This window comes from Pantherophis guttatus, chromosome 2 (genome assembly GCF_059756535.1).
Source record: "Pantherophis guttatus breed Tessera chromosome 2, ASM5975653v1, whole genome shotgun sequence".
Classification (NCBI taxonomy): Eukaryota; Metazoa; Chordata; class Lepidosauria; order Squamata; family Colubridae; genus Pantherophis; species Pantherophis guttatus.
The window spans coordinates 133,447,128-133,470,908 of record NC_142064.1 but is presented as its reverse complement, the minus strand read 5'-3'; the positions used below and the strand labels follow the sequence as shown (position 1 = coordinate 133,470,908).

Sequence of the window (23,781 nt, the reverse complement as noted above, 5' to 3'; positions counted from 1 at the left end):
CTGACATGCTGTTAACTACAGGTTCACATTTATGTTCCTAGAAGAAAAATAAAAACCTGGATTAATGGATGTAAAAACTTCACACGTGACTGGGAATTCTTTTTGCTAAGGAAATCTGAAAAATCTCTTTTTTTTTGGAGGAGAAGCTCTCATTAATGTGGAATGTTTAAACAAGAATTCTTCCTTTCCCATACAATTAAGAAATAAGTCACCATAAAATGTTCAGACAGCTCGAATTTTTCTACTAAAACATTGAGTTTTTTATTACATTTTACTTTGTTTTCCTTCCAAGGAATGTATGTGTTAGTCTCAAAATAATTTGGTCAAATGGAAGACAGTTAAAAGAGAGAGATTATAAAACTACCAAGAGTTTATGCCTGTAAAATAGAATAAAACATTCTGTTGGTATAAAGGATGTCTAGCCTGAAGAAGTACAGGAACTGTTTTTCTTACATTTGTGCAATATTTGCTCAGATGTAAGTTAATATCTACTCTTAATATGTTGTATTTGGACATGTCTACACTTTTGTGGCTATACTCGTTGTAATCCCAAGCCAGAATTCAAAGAACTCTGCATCAGTTTTATATGCTAAAAAGGATTTTACAGTGGGTTTGGCTGAATACCTCCTCTTCTACTGCCATATATCAGCCTCCATGGATGGGAATTTAGGGGTTTGTAATTCCAACATGTCTGGAAAGCTCCAGGTTGGGGAAAGCTGCCATACACCAAGTTGCTTTTGAACCCAACAGGGAATTTCAAAAGCAATTTTATTGTATTTGGCATGGGAATACAATTCAAGAGGGGGAAAAAAACCACTGTGAGCTTTAGCAGTTTTGGATCTAGTAGTACTTCAAGTCTGTAAATTGTGCAAGTGGTGATGGCAAAGGGGACTAAACCTGACTTCTGAAAAATGATACAACAACCTAAAACATTTTTACAAGATGAAGTTTCTTTAAAGCGGTGTTTTCTCAATCTTGGACTCTTTTAAAAATTGTGTGGATTTCAACTTCCAGAATAATATCCCAACCTGCCATGCTTTCAAGACTAGAATGATAGAAAAAATATTTTTGAAATCTGCAATGCATCTTGGTGCATACATCTCTCTCATTTGATTCTTTAAAAGGAGCCATCTTGTGAACAGCGAAATAGGATCAGGAGCTCACCATTTTAGCTTCAGAGTGTCCTGGAAGGCCTGATGGTGAAATTGAGCCACTGCTGATAATCGGGGGACCAGGAATACCAGGAATGTTTGGCACCATAGGCATTGGCCTTGCCAGCTATATATTGGAGGAGGAGGAGGAAAAAGAAACATCTCAGGTTTTCTTTTTTTACTTAGAACACACCGAAAAGGAAAAAAAAAAAAAAAGCCTCACAAAAATCTCACCATTGGTGTTTGCATGAAACCCACAAATTTTCACTTTCTTTGAACCATTCCATTTGGCTACAACAGCCAAATCCTCTTTTTTTTTTTTTTTTAAATGATTGTCCCAAATATCCTTATTTGATTTTAGGTATTTGTGTGCAATTTCTCAACAGTCGCCTAAAAACTGTAACATAATGCTAGCTCTCAAACAATTCGTATCTTGAAATTGGAGATTGTTGGCAATCTGCCGATCATAAGGAAGATTATGGCTCCAGATAACTAGGCCCACAGAATTGTTTTAGAACAAAGGCATTTGGAGATCAATCAGGCTAAAATGATTAAACCGTTAGTCTTGAATTAGAGGGGACAGGAACACAACACTGAGCAATATTCAAGGCTATTGTCATCTTTCAGATAACATATTTTTATCATATTTTGTGGAAGGGACAAAAATAAGTCAGAAACAATGTGCAGATGCCTGAAAGTTTTAGAGGGAGGGCAGACTCAGAATTATATTTTTATCATAAGGAGGAAAACTTCTGACCGATTTGTTATCCTCTGTAAGGTTCTTTGCAATTTCCCCCCTCATTTTATGATATTGTTCACTTTCAGAGTAATTGGAGAGGGAAGATGCTGGGTAAGCTAAGTAGAATTCATAAGAGTATTAATGATACATCCTGGAGAAAAGGCAGTCATTTGCAAACCTCCCCACTAGGTACATAGAGAGATGTCTTCTGCTATCCTAACAAATTAGCCTTTCCAATTTATTGGAGTCGACTTATTTCCAATGTGGCAGAAACTTTCTGAACACTTAAAGGTCAGTGAAAATTTACAGCACAAAGAAGCAGACACTTGATTTGCATGCAACATCAGAAATAATACAAGATGCACCAGAAGGCACTCATGTTTGTCAAATCCATATGCAGAAATAAAAGCTAAATAACCATTTCATGCCCCGAAGAGGCCAGGGAGGGAGTTTTTCCTGGCTTGGAAAAGCCGACATGTTCTCTGCAAGCTTGAATGGTTTCAAGCACAAAGCTAGCTAATCAGAAAGCCTGCCATTCCCAGCCCCAGAACCAACAGGGCCAGCCATCTGTTCATACAAGGATTCAGCCTGAGCCTTCCTGACCAATGACTTGGTTGGCAGGCATGGCTACCCTCACAGACAGTGGCTCTCACCACCCCTATGTCCTCTACTCCAACATAGGCTTATCTCATGCAGAGAAGTAGAGGGAGATGTCAATTTTTGCAAATTAAAGTGCCCCATATGCTCTGCAAAGGGAAAAAGCTGTCCCTTCCTTTATCAAAATCAGCCATGCTGGAAGCTTTCATTACCGATATGACAGAAGGCATCTGAACGGGTGGGCCAGGAAGGACCGGCATAGTCTGTCCATTCACAAGGTGCATGACAAGTGGTACAGAACTGGTAGGAGACCTGGAAAAGATTTTAAGCAAAAAGAAAACGCGTCAAACAAACTTCAGTCCATTTGGCAGGGAAGCGAACCCTCTCAGCAAATCCTGGTTGCATGTGATTCTCTTTGATTCGTGGAACCCATCCCTTCTCCAAATTCTCCATGGTGCTCTAACCAATGGACAGCAAACTATTTTCTTAATCTAACTTTTTAACTGCTAACTAAATTGACAGAGTAAACATGGATCACAAAGCCACAGTTGGTTCTAAACCAATACAGTACTTCTCATTCAGCAACCCGGTCACTAAGTGAAGTGGTTGCTAAGCGAAACTTCATGATTTTATGATCTTACTTCAATTTTCTTTTCCATTACAGACCTGTAAAGGTTGTAAATATGAGGACCGGTCACCAAGTTACTTTTTCATCCCCGTCACGAATGTGAGTGGTTGCTAAATGTGGCAGGCGACTGTGGCAAGGACCACCTGTAACTAAAGCCAGCTTCTTCTCCCAATCAATCTCAGAATCTAACTGATGAAACCATATCTCAGGGCATGTTTCCTTCCTTCGTGACTATTTTTGGATAATTATATATTCTTCTTCCATACTCCATAAAATTTGATACCGGAACACTTCAGGAGAAAATGCTATCTGATGAAATGCTCAATTTTAGGACTGAATTTAGGATGCTTTCTCTTCCCTTAAAGTTTCTATTTACCCGAGCTGTCTGTTGGAAGGTGGTGCCTGGGTGATGACCGAGGTTGGAGAAGGAAGAGTTGGATGTAGGGGGTCATATCCCAAGTGCAGTGGCAGAGATCCAGGACGTACAATAGTTGGTGTAGGCGTAGAAATTATAATAGGTTTTGAAGCGCTCTCCTAAGAGAAATGCAGACAGTCAATGCCAGATTCCCACCACCACCCTCCTTGTGTAATGCTATTAATTTTTGCTTTATTATCTTATTGATTACCTAATTATATTATTTATCATATTACTGATTATTATTGATGGAAACATAGAAACAGGGCATGAAAAAAACCCAAAAAACAAAAAAACACCCCTCTTTCTTAAGGCAGACCAAATAACACCCTGCTAACTCCAAATATCTGATATTTGGAGGTCTATAAATATCGCATGAATGTAGTTTCAAAAATCCCAATTTTATCAAAAGGCAAAAAGTCCACATCTTCTCAAGCCAGGAATCTACAACACTCAGTTTCATCATGATCAGGATAATTATTACAAGGATTGCTTGATTTAAGAAATGAGTTGAACAGATTTATTTATTTATAGCATTTAGTAGCGTCGCACCAAAAAATAGGGTGGGATTTAATGAACCTCACGAAGTAGTGCAATAGTACGGAAAACATAGATTAATGTGATCTGCAGGCATATTGGTAGATGATAATAGGCAATTGGAACTCCGAGGGAAATATAAGAGCTATTTGGAATTCAAAAAGATGTTCATTAAAATTCAAATCCAATCCCAGTGCTTTTCTCTAGGAGCAAGAACTTCAAGAGCAGGAATAAGCCACGTGCCCATAAATTTCATTTCATTCTTCTGAGCTCTTTCCTGCTTTATGATTTGGTTGAGATCCATCGCTAGGAACGTGGAGTTGCCAGCAGACATGAAGCCAAGAAAGGACTGCATAGAGAAAGACACTGGGGTGGTGATAATTTAAATTATTTCAGCAGTTTTCATGCATCTGTCCCTGGCATGGAACTGCCAGTTCTTACTCCTGGCATGTCCAAAGAATCGGAAAATGGGTAGCAAGTCCAGCAGTAAACTCGTATTTGTAGGATTAAACTAACTAATAATTCTGAATCTCTTGCCTCTATGTTACTATTATCAGAAATAATAAGAGAGCTAATTTTGCTTTTGTTTTTATACAGAGGGCATCTTTTTCAGAATGAGCAAAAGCCATTAAAAGCAGATTAAAATAATGCAGGTAGTTCTCCATTTACAGCAGTTCATTTTGTGACTGTTCGAAGTTACAAAGGCACTGAAAAAAGTGACTTATGACCGTTTTTCACACTTATGACTGTCGCAGCATCCCCATGGTCATGTGATTTACAATCGGATCCTTGACAACTGGTTCAAAAACGGTTGCAGTTTTTTTTAAAAAAATTGATTTAAATGCCGCCCTTCTCCGGAGACTCAGGGCGGCTTACAATGCGTTAAGCAATAGCCTTCATACTTTTGTATATTTATACAAAGTCGGCTTATTGCCCCCACAAACTGGGTCCTCAATTTACCTACCTTAGAGAGGATGGAAGGCTGAGTCAACCTTGAGCCTGGTGAGATTCGAACTTACAGTAATTGCAGACAGCTGGTGTTAATCACAATGCTATCAGTCTGCTGAGCCACCAGGCCCTTGACCCTTGGCAGTGTCCCTGAGTCATGTGATTTCCCCTTTTGTGACCTTCTGGCAAGCAAAAATCAATGGGAAAGCCAGTTTCACTTAACAACGGTTTTACTAATTTAACAACTGCAGCAATTCACTTAACAAATGCGGCAAGAAAAATCATGCAATGGGCCAAAATTCACTTTCTCGAATGTCTCACTTAGCAACATAAATTTTGGGCTCAGCTGTGATCGTAACTTGAGGACTACCTTTCCTGAAAGCTCACCTTCTCCTTAGGCTGTGGTGACTGTGGGCTCCCTACTGGGCTGTCTGGAGGAGAAGAATCCACTTCGACAGGCTCTTCCTCTTTGATTTTGACATCCGGGGTAGAGGGAAGAGACATATCGAGAGGACCAGAACACTGTGGAAACATAAAATATATATTTTAGCACATAGTGCCCAAAGCTACTGCGATGTGTTTGCAGGTTTCTGCATGCCCACCATCCACGAACGTAGTTAGAAAAGCCTAGAAACATGCTCATGGCACTACCCATGCTCGTGGCACTTCTAACAGCAATAGCAATAGCACTTAGATTTATATACTGCTTCACAGTGCTTTACAGCCCTCTCTTAAGGGGGTTTACAGAGTCAGCCTATTGCCCCCAATAATCTGGGTCCTCATTTTACCCACCTCAGAAGGATGGAAGGCTGAGTCAACCTTGAGCCTGGTGAGATTTGAACTGCCAAACTGCAGGCAGCCGGCAGTCAGCAGAAGTAGCCTGCAGTACTGCATTCGTACCATTGTGCCATCACTGCTCAGTTATCCTGGTGTTCTGACGCTAATATGGCTTTTTGGTCCAGAAAAGCTGGAGATCCAGAAATACTAAAGACTGCAGGATCCAATCTGAGTCGGTCACCGGGACCAAAGGCTTATTCTTCCAAGCTTTTGGGATCATGCTGGAGGCCATCATCAGGGAACTTCTCTCTCTCTCTCTCTCTCTCCAGAATACATGCGCTGGGCTTTTCCATGCGATGTATTTATTAAAGACTGCCATTGAGAATGCTCTTACAGTGGGGTCCCTGGGCTGAAACAGTGGAGCGCAGATTATGCAAACAGCAGTTTGCCCCCACCAAGGACACCTGCTACTCTTCTTTGCATGAACGTCAGGTTAGATGTCTGTCTTAAATTGCTCAGACCCTAAAACCTTATTAAACCAGAAAGGCAGCATTCTGAAGATCGTGTACATAACACTATACAGGCAACCCTTTTTTTCTTGTAAAACTTTGCGAATATAAAAATAAAGCTGGAGGGCCTGCAAGTCACAACCCCCCCCCCCCCACTCATTCACAGAAGTGCTGGAATCCGCTATATAAGTCACTTTTGAATTACTGCTTGATTTATCAAAAGCCAACGAGAGAGCCATGTAAGTTATTACAAACCTATGACCAAGCCATTGTAATAAAACCCAACCATATGCCTGAGCCTGGCATATTGCCAGACCACCTATTTTCATTTCAACAGCTCAGCGTGGCCTTTTCCAATTTTTGTGAACAACAGCCTGCTATGCTCGTAGATTTCTGGGTCGTAGTACAGCAGGAAGAAATGGCACCATGCACATCAAAGCAGAAAGAGAAATAGCACATTAAGTAGTCTTGAAGCAATCAAAAGCGGCCTAATACCTCCTCAAGGCCTTTGATGGAGTTTGCTAAGGTGATAAAAGAAGGTATAATGAGCTGTTGGGAGGGGAAAAGGCCAGTCGGCACGAAAAAGCTACTTTTCGATGAAAAGCAGAAAATTTCTTTTAGTGGCTACCAAAGAAAACCAACAGGGGCAACCAGGGTAACGATTAATTACTGTGTTTCCCTGAAAATAAGACCCTGTTTTATATTTTTTTGAACCCTGAAATAAGCGCTTGGTCTTATTGCCCTGTGCTCAAAAGCCCAACTGGGCTTATTATCAGGGGATGTCTTATTTGGGGAAAACAAAATAAGACATCCCCCGTTCTTCGTTTAGCAATCTGCTACTTGCCACCTCTTTGGTCTTCTGCTGGCTATTTCTTGTGCATAATCGCCAGTTAAATGTTTCTTTAGAACCCTCTTCTATGCTGTAATACACACTGTTAGGGGCAAGAAATCAGGAACCAGGGTTGTTCAAATCATTAGAAGTTTATTCCATGCCATCTCTAAACAAGAATCTGAACTACTAACGGTCAAAGCAAATTGGCAGTAGATAAGAGTCAACGGAATTCAAGGAGGGCTGGTTTTAGATCTCTTGTGGGTGTTAGGGTGTGTGTAAAAGTATTTGTTGCTTGCGCAACGAGCAGAGCAGAAAACACACAAGGAAGGAGATAAACGTACGGCTCTTGTGAGAAAAATACTTTATAGATAACAAGCAGTCTCGGTGTCAGTAAAACAGTCCAAGGTCATAAACAGTAATATCAGTCCAGTAAGTATCTTCCCTTACCAAAGCAAACAGACTTTAGTAACTCTTGGTATACAGTACCATATAACAGACGCAGTAAGCAACAGTCAGGTATCAATCCGGTAGAACCAGGAAGACTCAGGAATACTCAGTAACACACAGGAAGAACGAACGCTTCTCTGTGCTGCTTATTTATGCACTGTAGCCTAATTACAGGGTTCAGCAAACCCTGATTACGTGGCTCAGTTGTTTCTTAAAGAAACAGATATATTGCCTGACCAACAAGTTAGGAGTAAGCTGTAAGCTGAACCTAACAGTGGGCGTGATGGGACTCCAGACTGATGACATGCTTAACCCCTCCCTCTGGCTCAGCCTGGTCATCGCCTACACAAACTGTCATATTACATGCTGAATGTCAGACTTTGCCATCTCCTGGTTGTTTCTCCTTTAGCTTCTTATTTGTTTAACACAGGCCCAGTATATTCCAGTTCAATCCTCTCTAACAAGGTACTCTCTAGAGCAGGGGTCATTAACTCCCAATCCGTGGACCAGTACTGATCCGTGGCATGCCAGCAACTGGGCCGCACAAACAAACGAAGCCACAACCGTGGGATGCAAAACTACTCTGCCTCCAGTCTGTGGAAAATCCTTTCTTCATGGAACCGGTCCCTGGTTCCCAAAAAGTTGGGGGCCACTGCTCTAGAGATATTGGGGCTATAAATAATTTTGGCTAGTAATTCTGGGAGACACACTCCTATTATAACCAGAGGCAATCATCTTAGAGAAAAATTATAACTTTAAGTGTTTTCCCACTATTGAAGGGGAGCTTTTCCCTAAGGCTGCTAGATAATGCCTTTTAACTTTCTGAAAAACTGATAGATTCCAAGCATTCAGATTTTGATGGTTTGCATGCCAAACACATGTTCTACCAGTGAACTTTCCCATTTGCTTTACTAATCCTGTAACTGAAAAAATTCTGTAGGAATAAAAGAAAATGTCCATCACTGTGGATGATGACACCCAAGTGGGTGTCCAAAATACTGAAGCTCAAAGTCAGTTATTAACATTAATTACCTTAAGAACCAGGCTAATACATCTGTAAGTAATTACAAGCTTCTTAATTTCTAGTCACTCCTGAGAAACCATGAATGTCATATCTTAAAAGTAGAGCATGAATCCAATCTCATATGAGGGTTAGCAATAGGAGGGTCACATTTAACCCCTCTTGAAGAGGGGTTCAGTTCTGCTCATCTACCTAAAACTTAATGAGGTAATTTGAAACCAAGTTTCAAGAACTGGAGCGTCTCCAGTTAAAAGAACTGGAGCGTCTCCAATTTTTTTAAAGCTGTTAAATTGCTCACTTTAAAGAAGTAGAGCTTCCAAAGCATCCAGAATCCCCAGTCAGCATTTTTAGGCTGAGGATATGCAGAAAACGTAATTAGGGAATCATTCAGAAGACGAATCATTGCTGAAAACATCCACCAGGAAGCATCAAGTTCTCTGTGAGAAACAGCAGGTATCCGACAAACAGCTGACCTGGCTACTATCTTTCAGAAGGAACTACTTTATTGGGTTGCTGTAAGATAAAATGGAGGTGCCATCCACCCTTTTCATATGGCATACAGACTAAAAACAAGGACTGGGCCTGCAGCAGGGTTTAAAAAAGAGGTCTCAGCACTGATGAGTGAATGAATATGGAGCTTCTCCATATGACTCGCCTTGACCCAGGAGATGAGTCACCCATCCGTCTGGAAATACCCCAATCTTTTTCAACCATAAAGATCATCAACATCTCTTAGCTGGAACTACCCAGAAGGAGAAGCAACACCCTCCCTCCCCTATCAATTTACACACATCCGCACAGTAAAACTACCACCAGCAACTGGACTCGATTTAGCCAAGCGTTTAAAGTATCCCATGAATGTGGCGGGCAAAATCCGCCAAGTTTTCTAAATAGGAAACCAGCTGGAATTAACAATCCAGGCAGCTCTATTCTTGGAGGAGTAATTCCTTCAGCCTGCATGAAACTAGCCAGGCTTGGAACTGCTGCAGGCTCTTGCAGAAGGTTAGAAATATTAAGGCTGAGTCATATATTTTAACTAGGAGGAAGGGGAGACAAACTCCACCAAATTAAGAGCCGCAGTGGTAGCTATTTTAAAAAGTTGGTCAATAGGACCATGGGTGGTCTAAACACATAAAGTGTTTGGCTATAAAAAAAAAACCCTTCAAATTAAAAGCTAAAATTAAGATTCCAGGCCGCCACACAATTTGTAAAAGACAAGGAACCCAGACAGACATAAAGGCATGGCTCAGTGGGAACAGCAAGGCAGCAATTTAGCAGGCAAGATAAGGATTTCATTAAGAGACCTGTGGCGGTTTATTTATATTAAAAAGCATAATATGAGATATAAAGAGATCAAGGGTTGCTTAGTGTCTTGTTCTGTCTGGCCTAATCCTATTTTAAATTCTTATTTAATAAATAATTCAATTTGAATGCTCCCTGTTTTAAGGTTTATTAGAGAAAGAAGGAGGGAAAGTGGAAACTCACGCAAGCAGCGTTCGGATACCTCTTCCAAGAGCAGAATAAGATACAGATAATTTAATAAAGAAAAATATGAAAAATAAAATATAGATATATGTATTCTAAGCAAAGCATCCCCTTCCAATGCTTTGGGAAAAACTCTCATTTTAAAATATGAATTCATGAAATCTATTTTTCAGCATTTCTTTCATTAGTGTACTAACAGTGGGTTCTATAAAATCTGACTTTAGCTATGGCTGGGATACAAAGCAGCACTGAAGCAATACATTTTTTTCCTCTCCTTTAGATCTCATCTTAAATCAAACAAATGCCTAAAATGGAGTGTTATAGCAGGTGGCAGCATCCAGTAGATCTTGGCTGATCTTCAGAAAGCAAAACAGATTAGTACCTCATTTGGAGGCCACCAGAAAATCCCAGAGCTCTAAAGTTGATTAGGAACTTGGAACAATATCCCAGAAAATGACCATGGCATACTGTCACAAAACAAAACAAAACAAAACAAAACAAAACAAAACAAAACAAAACAAAACAAAACAAAACAAAACGACACGTATCTAGCTAGTGACTTCAATAAATGACTATGTAACTATAATAGATGGCATAGCTATCTACCAACTATGGTAAACTCAAGTGAGCTTTTCACATATAGTTAATTCTCAGGTTACAACGATTGGGAAAGTGATGTGGTCATAAAGAATAATTATCAGATGACTATATCACTTAGCAGGGTCAAGCCGGACAGTCCTGGTTGCTGTCAAAGGTTGTAAACCCATTGTAACCCCGACATGTGGGTCATTAAGTGGGAGATGATGACCCTGAGGATTGTTAAGCAAAGATTTCATGTGACTGTGATTTGCGACCTTCCCTGCTGGCTTCCCCATTGACCTAGCTAGTGGGAAGCTAGCAGGAAAGGACAACACGTTGTTCAGGTGACTGTAGATTACTGCAACTTCATGAGTACAAGCCAATTGCCAAGTGCCCAAATTGTGATCACATGACTCTGGGGCGCTGTGACAGCCAGAACTTTGAATATTGATCCTAAATACCATTCATTCAACTTTAAAGGGTTGCTGAATGAATGGTCAGTAAGCAACGACTACTGTACATTGTTAATAATACTAATTATACATATTACTGTTAGCCAACATAACTGATCAAGTTATACATATTACTGTTAGCCAACATAATTGATCAAGTTCTCCTCTCAGAGAAAGAGAGAGATTGAAAATTCCGACCTCATGGAAAACTCTGACAGGATTGTGCTGCCCAGAGATCCATGTTTGAGTTTCTGGTATTTTGGAAAAGTTTTGAATAAGTACGGAATACCAGTGCCACTCTATGAAGCCTTTCTTGGATTATTTATTTAATTTATTTCTTGATTTCTCAAATGTATATAGTTGCCCATCTCGCAAATGTGACTGGGCTGTGTGCACCAACAGCAACATAATAAAAACAGATCTTAAAATAATCCTACGAATAAGGAACACATACGTAACATGGGAGACTGTTTAAAAACCCAGACAAAAAGAGAGACATCTTGCAAGCTCCTGATCCTAAGGGATCCCCAGGCCTGCTGGAAAAAGACACATATTGAGATATCTCTGGAAGGCCAATAGGGTTGGGGCTATTCTCACCTCAGGAGAGATGATGTTCCAAAGGACTGGCACTATGTCAGAAAGGGCTCCTCTCCTGGTCCTGTCAGATGGAACGTTTCAGCAGACATGCCCTTCCTGCCTGACCTGATGGGGTGGGTAGATATGACTGGGAAGAAGTGGTCCCTCAAATATCCTGATCCTATGCCATGTAGGGCTTTAAAGCAGGGGTTCCCAACCCCCGGGCTGCGGCCCACCACTGGACTGTGTCCTATGCACAACTGGGCCACATGAGTGGTGGGCCGGTGGGCAAGCGTGCAGCTCACCCTGCACAAGCGGTGGAGAAGGGTCCATGTGCACGCATGTGTGCACGAACTGGCCCACGCCTGCATGGCCCAGTTCCCCTTTCCCCACAGCCGGGCTACCGAGCCGCAAAGGTTGGGGACCGCTGCTTTAAAGGACAAAACCAGCGCCTTGGATTGAACCTGGAAGCAAACTGGCAACGTAGCTCATGGAGCAGAGGTGCAACACGTTTCGCTCTAGGGATGCCTATAGCTACCTACCCCATAGACCAAGGGTCCCCAACCCCCAAGCTGTGGCCCAGTACTGGGCTGTGGCCTGTCCGGAACTGGGTCTTTGCGAGTTTCAGTTTCAGTTTCATTAAATTTTTATACCGCCCTTCTCCCGGGGGACTCAGGGCGGTGTACAGCCAAGATAAAACCCACAATATAAAAGTTAAAAACAATTTAAAATTATTAAATAGTTTTGGCCGATCATCTAAAATACAATAACCCATTAAAAAATATTTAGGCCAGCCCTGCTTGATGGAATAATAGCGTTTTAAGGGCGCGGCGAAAGGTACAGAGGTCGGAAATCTGACGAATCTCTGGGGGCAGCTTGTTCCAAAGGGCGGGTGCCCCCACAGAGAAGGCTCTCCCCCTGGAGGTCGCCAGTCGACACTGTCTAACCGAAGGCACCCTGAGGAGACCCTCTCTGTGGGAGCGTACTGGTCGGTAGGAGGCTATCGGAGGCAGAAGGCGGTCTCGTAGATATCCAGGTCCTATGCCATGGAGCGCTTTAAAGGTGGTAACCAACATCTTGAATTGCACCCGGAAGACCACTGGGAGCCAGTGCAGCTCGCGCAGGAACGGTGTTACATGGGAGCACCGAGTTGCCCCCATAATCACCCGTGTGGCTGCATTCTGGACCAGTTGGAGCCTCTGGGTGCTCTTCAAGGGGAGCCCCATGTAGAGAGCATTACAGTAGTCCAGACGGAAAGTGATGAGGGCGTGAGTGACCGTGCGCAAGGCGTCCCGGTCCAGAAAGGGACGCAACTGGTGAATGAGGCGAACCTGATAAAAAGCCCCCCTGGCCACAGCTGTCACAGTGCGCGCAAAGTTCCATTTGTGCGCTTGCTTGTGTGGAACCATCATCCCCTCTCCTCCCCCACCCGCTTGTCCGCAAAGCCGGAAAGGTTAGGGACCATGTCATAGACAAATATGTAGCTTTGGATCATTTTCCTCAATAAATAAAGAAACAAGTATAATGTTTTTAACTGATTTGTTTAATTGGGTTTTCTCCCCCCCTTATTTTTAGGATATGTGTGGAAAACAGATGTTTTAAATCATATTTATGCAGAAATACCAAAAATTCAAAATAATTCACATACTTTTAAGCACTACTTTACACGCATGACACAGGCCACTGACTTTGCCTTGTTGGTTGCCCTCTCCATGGTTAATTGTGGCTCCTTGCCTAACAAAACCTAAATTCTCCCTGAGCTGGCAATATTTCTTGATATAGATGGGGACCCTCATGTTGCTTGACACTTTAGTTTAGTAAGAACAAAGAACTTTGCCTCTTGCCTTTTTCTCATCGTCTTCTGAGGCTTTCTTGAATTCATGTTCAAATGAGCTTGCCAACTCGTTGAAGAGACCAACTTCCTCACAATTCTTCAGAAAACGCGTTGGTGTTGGAGTTTGATCTGTTTGGCAAAGGAGAGAAAAAAGGCAGTAAGAAATATGTGATTGAAGTCCATGATTCATCCCACAGAATGTGCAGCCAGGATATTAATTTATAGCACAGTTTTGTAACAATGCAGTTATCATGCTAGAAAGTTTGGATTCCATTATTCAGGTACTTATGTCTCTCTCTCTTTCTCTGTGTGTGTGTGTGTGTTCTTCATCCTCCTCCTGTCCTGTGCAGAGCACATTGGGCAGAAAATGTTTCAGCCATGTATTAATATAAAACGAAATTCTATGTATTTTACAATGGTATGTGATATTGAATCTGTAACAGAGATAGGAAAACATGTATAAATGAATTGCAGTTTTGGAGGACTGTAATGCAGTAGGAAGTAGGAGGGGCTAGTCAAGACGTGAAGGCAGGAACGAATGAGGGCATTTTAAAAGATCAGAGCAGGACGGTTTAGAAATAGCAAATACAGATTGGCTATATCATAACAGGAGGGGGAGATCTTACAGTAGGAGCATATGAAAGCCCAAGACATTGTACTGCTCTGGATGGTGCTGGGATATGAAGTTCTGCTTCAGAGGATCTCAGGAAGATGCTTCAGTGTGCATGTATAGATGCTTCTAAAAATATCAAGAAGAATGAGGAAAGAATAAGGAATCTCTATCTTATCCAAACTGTGAGACTTAAAAAGAACATCCCATTTATGAAGAGCTTCAATTCATTCTTCTAATAAGGAAAAGAGAGAGGGAGGGACAGAGAGAGAGGGAGAGGGAGAATGAGAATCTGTATTTCTGTGGGGAATGTCTGCTCTTATCCCTCTCAGAACTTCCTTCTCGTCTTGCTCTTCCTTTCCAGCTGTATCATATCAATGACCTAAAAAGAAGAGAGCCAGTTCTCTTTCCCAATTTACAAAAACCTTCCCTGCTTGGCTGCCTCCGGCTAGATTTTTGCTAGATGCAGAAAAGCCACTGAAGGAGCAACGTTTCAAAAAGCATACTGGTTAACATGAACATCAGTTTTTTCATTTCTGCTTCAGCATGCCTGTTTTAGGTTTACTTGCAGGGTTTACATTTACAGTGGTACCTTGGTACTCAACTGCTTCAAAACTTATCAAATTTGGTACTCGACACAATTTGGTACTCGACACTCAGTGTTTGTTTAGTACTCTATGCACACCATTAGGAAGAGGGGAATGGCTGCTGAGAACAGACAGGAAGAAAGTTGGCCACACTGGAAAGGTCGTTGAAAACGGACAGACAGAAAAATATTTCCAGTTGAAAGAAAGAGTCACGTGATAAGTCATGTGGTTTGTTTGGGACTTGTCCTTTTTTAATACTTGTCACACCAATTAGCGATGTGTACCGAGATACCACTGTATATGTTGCAGTGAAATAAAATTTTAAACATATTCGATGTCAAATGGGATATGTTTTATGATTTGAATTCTGCATGTTTGAATGTGTTTTCTCTTTTGCTTCTACTCATTATACAGAAGAAAAGAGAACTGCGTATAAAGCACTGAAGTCATTAATGCTTGGCCTCTGAATCTAGCTCAGCTAAAAATTTTCAATTTTTAGAATCTCCCCCCCCCCCCCCCCGCACTTTTTAAATGAAACTGGACATGCTGCATCCAGCCAGCCACAGAAGAATGGGATATATTCTGACTTGGATTTTGGCCCACTGTTCCCACCTCTTGTTAGGACATTTTAATAGGCTGGCTGATATAAGCAAGCCCCGGATCTCAGGAGAATCTTTTATTTGTACTTTATGTTATTTAGTGGTGGAGACAGAAACTTGATTTGCTGTCATTGCTAGGGGGAGGCATGCATGAATTGATGTCTGCAAAGGCAAAACAGGAGCTTTGAGTGATTCATCTACTTAATCAAAAGCTGCAACAAAAGAATAGAATAAAATAGAATTCTTTATTGGCCAAGTGTGATTGGACACACAAGGAATTTGTCTTCCACGCATAAGCTCTCAGTGTACATAAAAAATACATTCATCAAGAATCATAAGATACAATACTTAGTGATAGTCATAGGATACTAAATAAGCAATCAAAATCATACTAGGAAACTAAATAAAACAATATAAATCGGAAAGGTACAAGCAACAAGGTTATAGTCATAAGCAAAAGGAGATGGGTATTAGGAAGGATGAAGTAATACAGTCTTAGTAAATAGTTTGACAGTGTTGAGGGAATTAGTTGTTTAGCAGAGTGATGGCATGTGGGAAAAAACTGTCCTTGTCTAGTTGTTCTGGTGTGCAATGCTCTATAACGTCGTTTTGAGGGTAGAAGTTGAAACAATTTATGTCCAGGATGCGAGGGGTCTGTAGATATTTTCTCAGCCCTCTTTTTGACTCGTGCAGTATACAGATCCTCAATGGAAGGCAGGTTGGTAGTAATTGTTTTTTTCTGCAGTTCTATGTTCTATGTTTTTTTCAGTTCTATGTTCTATGTTTTTTCTGCAGTTCTATAGGAATCAATGACAGGCAATTCTGTGAAACAGTCACTGTGTGTATCACAACACACAACCTGGTAGACATCAGTGTTAAAAAATTATACGTATGTATAGACTTTTTGTAATTGTCTATTAGGTATTTACTGGGCGCAAGTGCTAAAGGACACTCTCCTATGTCCAACCCCAATGCTCTTATCCTCTTCTACAGTAGGTGCACTATTTGCCCAGCAATCCCTTCATACATGAGGAAAAAATAATCCCCCAAAGCATGCTTTCTATTATTGTTATAATTTACTAAAAAATAGATCAGACTAAGTATGGTTAGCAATCCCCACAAAACCGACTTGCAACCATTCATTTAATGACCATTTGAAGTAATGAAGGCACTGAAAAAAATGACTTACAACAGGTCCTTGCATTCATGACGGCTGCAATGTCCCCTAGGTCACATGATCAAAATTTTGGCAATTGGCATGTATTCACAACATTTGCAGCATCCTGGGATCACTATTTGCAATCTTCCCAGGAAGCTTCCAACAAGCAAAGTTCACGGGGGAAGCTGGATTTGCTTAATGACCATGTGATTTGCTTGAAAGCTGTGGCAAAAAGGCCAAAAAAATTGGCAGGACTCTCTTAATGACTGCATTGTTAGGGACAAAAGATCCCAATAATGGTTATAAGTTGAGGACTACCTGTTGTTCTTCTTACATAATGCTTCAAAATGATTATAGTAAAACAAAATTTTACAAAAGGATCAGGGAGATTATGGCAAAAAAATAAATAAATCCTCCATTTCAGGTCTTACAGCATGTCTGCCAGTCAGAGGAAACAATATTGGTTTATTAATTTTGACTTACTACAAGTATATTCAGGGATTCAAACTAGTTAGAATGGCTTTCAATATTTTTATTTTAAGCAAGAATGAAAGCACTTTTCCCCATGATAACCGCAGTAGCAGAAGAAACGGGGGATGCAGATGAAGGAACTAAAATATGCAAGGACAGCCTGTGTGTAAAGGAGATAACTGTTTAACTGAAGCTGTTTTCCTCCTTCTAGCACTCTTCAGGTATGTTGAGAACTCCCTACATTCTCAGCCAACATGGGAGAGAGAGATGTCTTGGAAGGATTTTTTTTCTCCGTTTGAGACTTTATAACCAAGACAATTTCTTACAAGATCTATAGCCTGTCAGTCTTGTTTTTAAAAGATCCCAAATACAATTGGTAGAAGAGAAGAAGAATGCTCTGTGGCCTTCTCTGTGTTACATGGCCTGATGCTAGATGGCCAGGAATATTTTCCTCAAATCTGTGCATATTAGGAGAGATTAGTCTGGGCTTTGCAAATGCTTTCCCAGCAAAGTGCTAGGTGAGGTTTCAAATGTATTAAGTGATCACCTAACACTTAAGAAAACTGACGCCTGGGAGTAGAAAAGGAAGCTGGGCTGTCAACTATTGTTTGTCACCCTGAAATTACACAGGATGTATTAAAAAGAACTGTCTGTAAATCTTTCACTTTTAAGGCACAACATCTGACACTTCTGTAATGCATAAAAAGGCAGAAATCTATTTAGTAGCCTTTCTTTCTTTCTTTCTTTCTTTCTTTCTTTCTTTCTTTCTTTCTTTCTTTCTTTCTTTCTTTCTTTTCTTTTTCCTTCCTTCCTTCCTTCCTTTGATTAGTCTACAAAACAGGTGGAACAAATAATACCTAGTGCATCCAGCTCCTACTATCAATCTTACAATGGGCTGTATTAACCATTTCCCTTTAAATTGATCTGGAACATGGTGCATACCTGCTATGATGACGGAATCTGTTCTGGAAGGACCGAATTTCAATGTCATCTCATGCTTGAGTTTATGAACAGCCAGGTGGTCTTCATTGGTAAATCTCTGGAATGAGACAAGTACATGCATTTTTATCTTAGAATTTTACATTCTGCAGCAGGATTCAGGTTGGGAAAGAAAAGCCCTAAGATAGAGGCTGTAATAAAATCTCTAAAGTGTGTGCTAAACAAAACAGAGCATAACAGATTGTGAGAGGAGTGCTGTGCAAACACAATCTCTCTAAATTGAAGGGGGGGGGAGAGGAGAACCATAACATGCAGGGCTCTCAGCTAACAGAAGGAAATGGATTTAATAATCAAAATTTAAAAAGGGGGGGGGAGGCAACAGGGTGTAGTTACTGCAACTCAACTAGGAAACGTGTATTGCTTTCTCTGCAGTACCCTGCAAAATGTGTCAATTTTGTTATTGACTAATGGAGAGAGAAATTATTTACTACTGGCAATGGAGGGGGTGGGAAGGATCAGCTAATGGTTTGAGTTGTGCCAAACAGAGCTGGCATCTACAAGGTGATTTGATCCCGCCGTTTATGAAACATGACAGAACTAAGCTGGCCCAAGATCTTTATTCTAATGGATGCAAACACAGAGAAATGCAACAACTCAAATCATTGCTCCCAGTGAATAATGGCTTGTATATCTTGTGTGCCAGAATATGCTATGCTGCACCTGCAGCGTGATTACAAGAAGGGATTAAGCATAGCTGGTCTCTGGGACCTTGGTAGCAAACATGGACATCCTCCCCTGCCAAGGCCTCAAGGCTACAAGGATGTATCATATAGTCCCGCTAGGACTTCTAAGCAATTTAAAAATGTTGATTAATCGTCTGCATTTTAGCTAACCACTGAAATTCTGTAAAAACAGTTCTTTCTGCAGAACTGAAGAAAGGAAACAAACAGCAGCTATATTTGTTAGAGAAAGATACCGTATATTGTATTCCATTTCCTACTACAGTAAATGCACAAAAACCAGCAGTTTTCTTGTTTCAAAAGAAAAAAAAAAGTTTTGTTACTTTCACTTAGTTGATAAAACTTAAAATGCCATCTTCACCACAGCTCTACAGAGTAGTTGTTCCATAATTATCAAGTGCCAGGACGAATCAGTACTGTACAGGTAGTCCTTGATTTACGACCACAATTGAACCCAACATTTCTGTTCTAAGTGAGACATTTGTTAAGTGAATTTTGTCCCATTTTATGACCTTTCTTGTCTCAGTTGTTAAGCAAATCACGGCAATCATTAAGTTAGTAACACGGTTGTTAAGTGAATCTGGCTTCCCCATTGACTTTGCTTGTAAGAAGGTCGCAAAGGGGGATCACGTAACCCAGGGACATTGCAACTGTCATAAATATGAACCAATTGCCAAGCACCTGAATTTTGATCACATGATCATGGGGATGCTGCAAAGGTTGGAAAATGGTCCTAAGCCACGGTTTTCAGTGCTGCTGTAACTTTGAATGGTCGCTAAATGAACAGTTGCAAGTCAAGGACTACTTGTACTTCATCCTGAGGCTACTTAGAACAAGCTAGTAACCCCACATCAAACTGAAACTATATTCCAATGTCCCATTTATTATATGTTCTTTCTGTTCTAGATTCTGAAAAGGAAAAAAATGCTTCTGAGTTAACTGAGTGACTGCAACCATCTCTCTCTGGACAATGCATCTTTTTGTCTCTTTTGACAATGCTCCAGAAGCAGTTCGCTGCTGCTGCTGTTTTCTGGAATGCTTTTTAAAAAAATTCTAGTCCAGCCATAGATATGCTCAAAGCGAAGTAAAAGGATATTAAGCTATGCAAGTATTAAAAGCAGTTTCTTCCCTTGTGAGCTACAAATCAGGATCCATGCTTTACTCCAGATCCTGCATGTATGCTCTAGGTCAGGGGTGTCAAACTGGTGGCCCGCGGGTTGGATGCGTCACGAACAGGCCACGCCCACCCCATCTCCACATATGGGAAAAACGTTGTGAAATGTCACCTGAGGGCAATATGACGCCGTGGCTTTGACACCCATGCTCTAGGTCAGTGATAGCTAACCTTTTTGCCGTTGTGTGCCAAAAACGGGGGGAGCCCGGGGGGGTCACACATGTGTGTGCCCACACCTTTAATTCAATGCCCCCCCAACATGCATGCGCAACCCCCCCCCCATGTGCACGCGATCCCACTGTGCTCCACCTGCTTTTGGCATGCAACAGCAAAAAGGTTATCAGTGGGCCTGGTAGGCCCATTTTTTGCCCTCCTCAGGCTCCAGAGGCTTTCTTGGACCCTGGGGAGGGCGAAAACGGCCTTCCCCATCCCCCCGGAGGCTGGAAACGGCCCATTTCCCGACTTCCGGTGGGACCACAAGGCCCGAAAATCAGCTGGCTGGTGCGCACATGCACGCTGGAGCTGAGCTAGGGCAAAGCTTGCGTGCCCACAGATATGGTTCTACATGCCACCTGTGACACGCGTGCCATAGGTTCACCATCACAGCTCTAGGTGGATACCACTACCTGAGAATCCATACTCATTTACTTCAAGAATGAAGCAGATTATAGGTAGTCCTCAATTTATGACCATTCATTCAGTGACTGTTTGAAGTTATAATGACTGGTCCCTTTAGTTATGGCCACTGCAGTATTCTCACAGTCATATGATCAAAATTCAACTGCAGGGGTGCTTGAATTGACCCCCCCGCCCCACTTGTCTCCCCCTCATCTCTACCCTTTTGGATCCCTTGTATTCTCTCACATACCCCTACAGTCTCCTTCCTGCTGCTGGCCTGGGATGCAGGTGTTCTGTGGAGATGCAGCCCTGGGATGTGCAGGGTGAATGCGGCAGGGTAGCAAAGCATCATCTGAGGAAGGGAGCCTGCCAGGCCTGGCCAGGGAGGGGGTAGCGAGATGGTGAGGTAAAGTACTGTCGGTGTAAGGCAATAGCAATAGATTTATATACCGCTTCACAGTGCTTTACAGGCCTCTCTAAGCAGTTTACAGAGTCAGCACATTGCCCCCAAGAAATGGGTCCTCATTTTACCAATCTCGGAAGGATGGAAGGCTGAGTCAACCGGTTAGGATTGAACCGGTTGCAATTAGCCTGCAATACTGCATTCTAACCACTGTGCCACTCAGGCTCCCTGGGTGAAGTTGGAGGCTGTGTGGGAGGCAATGTTTGGGGTGGCAGGAGACTGGAGGAAGCGAAGGGACATGGGCTTCCCAGATTTGCAGTGTGCATTCTGCAGCTCATGATGGATGCGCTCCTGGAAAATCATCCTGTTTATCAATTCACTTTTCTGTATATTTATTTTGTGATTTGAACCTCATTTATTCTTAGACAAACCACATCAATGGACTTCCTTCATATTAGTCACTCACATTTGCACATTACTCAATCCACATTTGTCACCCATTTATTTTGATCGTATCTTTTCCTGTTTACTCATGCAAACTAAATTCAATCATTTCCACCCCTATTCAATTTTCCTTTATGTTTGCCCTCACATATCCAATTTTCACTTCCATGTAGCAAATTGGGCAGAAACATACTTCGACATTCATTTTTGCTTCTTTTGGCCAATATTTCTTTCAAACTAAGTACTATTCAATACGTTTCTACCAATAATTGCATAGTTTTTTCTATCAAACTTCCCCTCTTCAATAAAATTTCTATTGACTTTGTACATTATTGTACACTGCTACAGCTGTTGATTTTATTATTTATTTCTCAATCCAAAGCTATTCTGGTACCCAAGTAGTGTTTGCAGCAGAAACAAACTATTATTCTTTGTTTAGAAACTAGAATAGTTTCCTGACCAACAGGAATAACAATAAACAATTACGATGCCTTGAATTGAGTTTAAAAACATGAAATGGATTTTTCCCCCCTCCTATTATCAGGCTGAGAAGATTCAGCTTTTGGTCTTATGTATCAAGAATGCCAAAACAGTTGTAAAGGGTAGTGGTAATGCAGAGGGAGAGCAGGTGGTAAATTGGTGGATAAATGCAAGTTGTGTACTTCACAACTGAATGGGCATCTAAAGAGTTTTCATCACAACTCAGCCATCAAACCATTAAATTGTACCACTGCTCCAAGCAGAGTTAGAGGAACATCTAGCAGAAAAATGTAAGGCTCCATACTATGTAATTACCCATATGAATATTTTGCTAACTGGAGTAAAATATGCAGTATGATTGCTGCATTATTTATTGCACAGTTGAATTCATATGGTTGGTGAAGCTCTTCTATTGATACTGGGAATTGGCCTTGGGAGCTGATCCTGGTCCTACCTTGCATTAACTACCTGGGAAAGAGATATCTGTTCTTATATTCGTGCCACACAACCTTATATCAGCACTGCAAAAAGAAAACACACACCTTTGTTCTACAATGCAGAAGTTTACAAGCTTTGATAGTGTTTTAGTAGCTTTACAATGTGCTTCATGCAAACCGAAACAGATTCAGCTGCTTTCTAATTAATGCCAAAACCTGGAGGCAAAATGTAACATTTCAGCTCTAAATCATTTGTCTGCATACAGAAGGCAAAGTGATGGAACATAAAATGAAAAGGATAGGAATTGGAAATACAGAATCAGTATTTTTAATCTCTCTCAAATTTGCCACTTCCAAACTTTGGACAGGCTTTGTCAGGCATGGACAGAGGGAATAATATCTCTGCCAAATTTTGTAATAATATTAGAAAATGGCAATGGCTAGCATTTCGCTTCTATGCAACATAAAAGCACAGTTTGCATTGGGTTTGATAACCCTAAACATGTGCTCTCCGCTTCTATCCGCATATAAAATACTCAGTTTGAGAAAACCATAGGACATCAAAGCTATTTCACTTCTCAAGCCTCTCTTATGAAGTTAAAGGGATTCCTTCAATATGTGTAGATGTGAATTGGTTCCAAGAGACAGAATATATTCAAAGCCACTGATTACTATTATATATTCAATACAAATATACTCCAAAAGAAAGTCTGAAATACAGATAAGTATCTTTTGCTAGAATAAAGCTTGTGCATGTGAAAAGCAGTACTTCTCAAACTAATCTTTGTTAACATTGCTCTCCTCTCTCCAAGAATGGTGCTTTCTTTTCAAACTATACTAGCATTAGCTATACTGTATGATAAGTGGTATCTCCATCTATGCCACAGAAGAAAGAGGAAAGAATTGGCCATACTGCATTGTCAATACCAGTTCAGGCTGAGACAATTGCTTTGTTTATGGTTGCATAGTAAACTTATGGTTTCTGACCTGCAAAACTTTGTGAGATATTTGGGTCAATTAAATAGTATGTGGTTTACCCTGTTTATGTGCTATGGGAAGTCTATGACTATAAACATCAAATACATAAGACAGACCATAAATGTTTTCAATCCAGGAAAGCTGAATGTCATGTATATATTTACAGTAATAGATTCCCTCTATGAACTAAATTTGTGAATCAATATTCAGTCAAGTTATTTTATTACATTTTCTTTAATAACTTTATCTCTTTTTCTTATCACCTACCCCAGAAATTTGATCAATTTCAATGCTCTCAATTTACTGTCTGTATCCCTTCAGCCATTATCAATCCATGATACCTACAATAATGTATATTCTTTTCTGGACTAGAAGACATTATTAACTTAGAGCTATGCTGTGCTATCCTATAATTCAGAACATTCCATTTCCTCAATGCTTCCAGAAAGTGCTGTGAAACATTTGGCAAGGAAATGCACAAATTTTTTTCTCTCTCTCTTTCTTTCTTTCTTTCTTTCTTTCTTTCTTTCTTTCTTTCTTTCTTTCTTTCTTTCTTTTTCTTTCTTTCTTCTTTCCTTTTCTTTCTTTCTTTCTTTCTCTCTCTCTCCTTCCTTC

The 23,781-nt window shown here is 40.8% G+C and overlaps 1 protein-coding gene across 3 annotated transcripts in view; it reads right to left on the bottom strand.

Annotated features, from left to right (window-relative positions):
* The window catches only part of LOC117662657 (cyclic AMP-dependent transcription factor ATF-7), a 116,595-nt gene that overhangs the window by 8,050 nt on the left and 84,764 nt on the right, over nucleotides 1-23,781 (bottom strand). For all 3 annotated transcript variants that reach the window (XM_034412128.3, XM_034412131.3, XM_087886772.1), the window contains 6 exons: nucleotides 17,896-17,992; nucleotides 13,538-13,656; nucleotides 5,403-5,537; nucleotides 3,492-3,649; nucleotides 2,700-2,799; nucleotides 1,165-1,278 (listed from right to left, as the gene is read on the bottom strand). In XM_034412128.3, coding sequence (XP_034268019.2) covers nucleotides 1,165-1,278; nucleotides 2,700-2,799; nucleotides 3,492-3,649; nucleotides 5,403-5,537; nucleotides 13,538-13,656; nucleotides 17,896-17,992 — 723 coding nt within the window. The remainder of the gene's footprint in view (nucleotides 1-1,164; nucleotides 1,279-2,699; nucleotides 2,800-3,491; nucleotides 3,650-5,402; nucleotides 5,538-13,537; nucleotides 13,657-17,895; nucleotides 17,993-23,781) is intronic.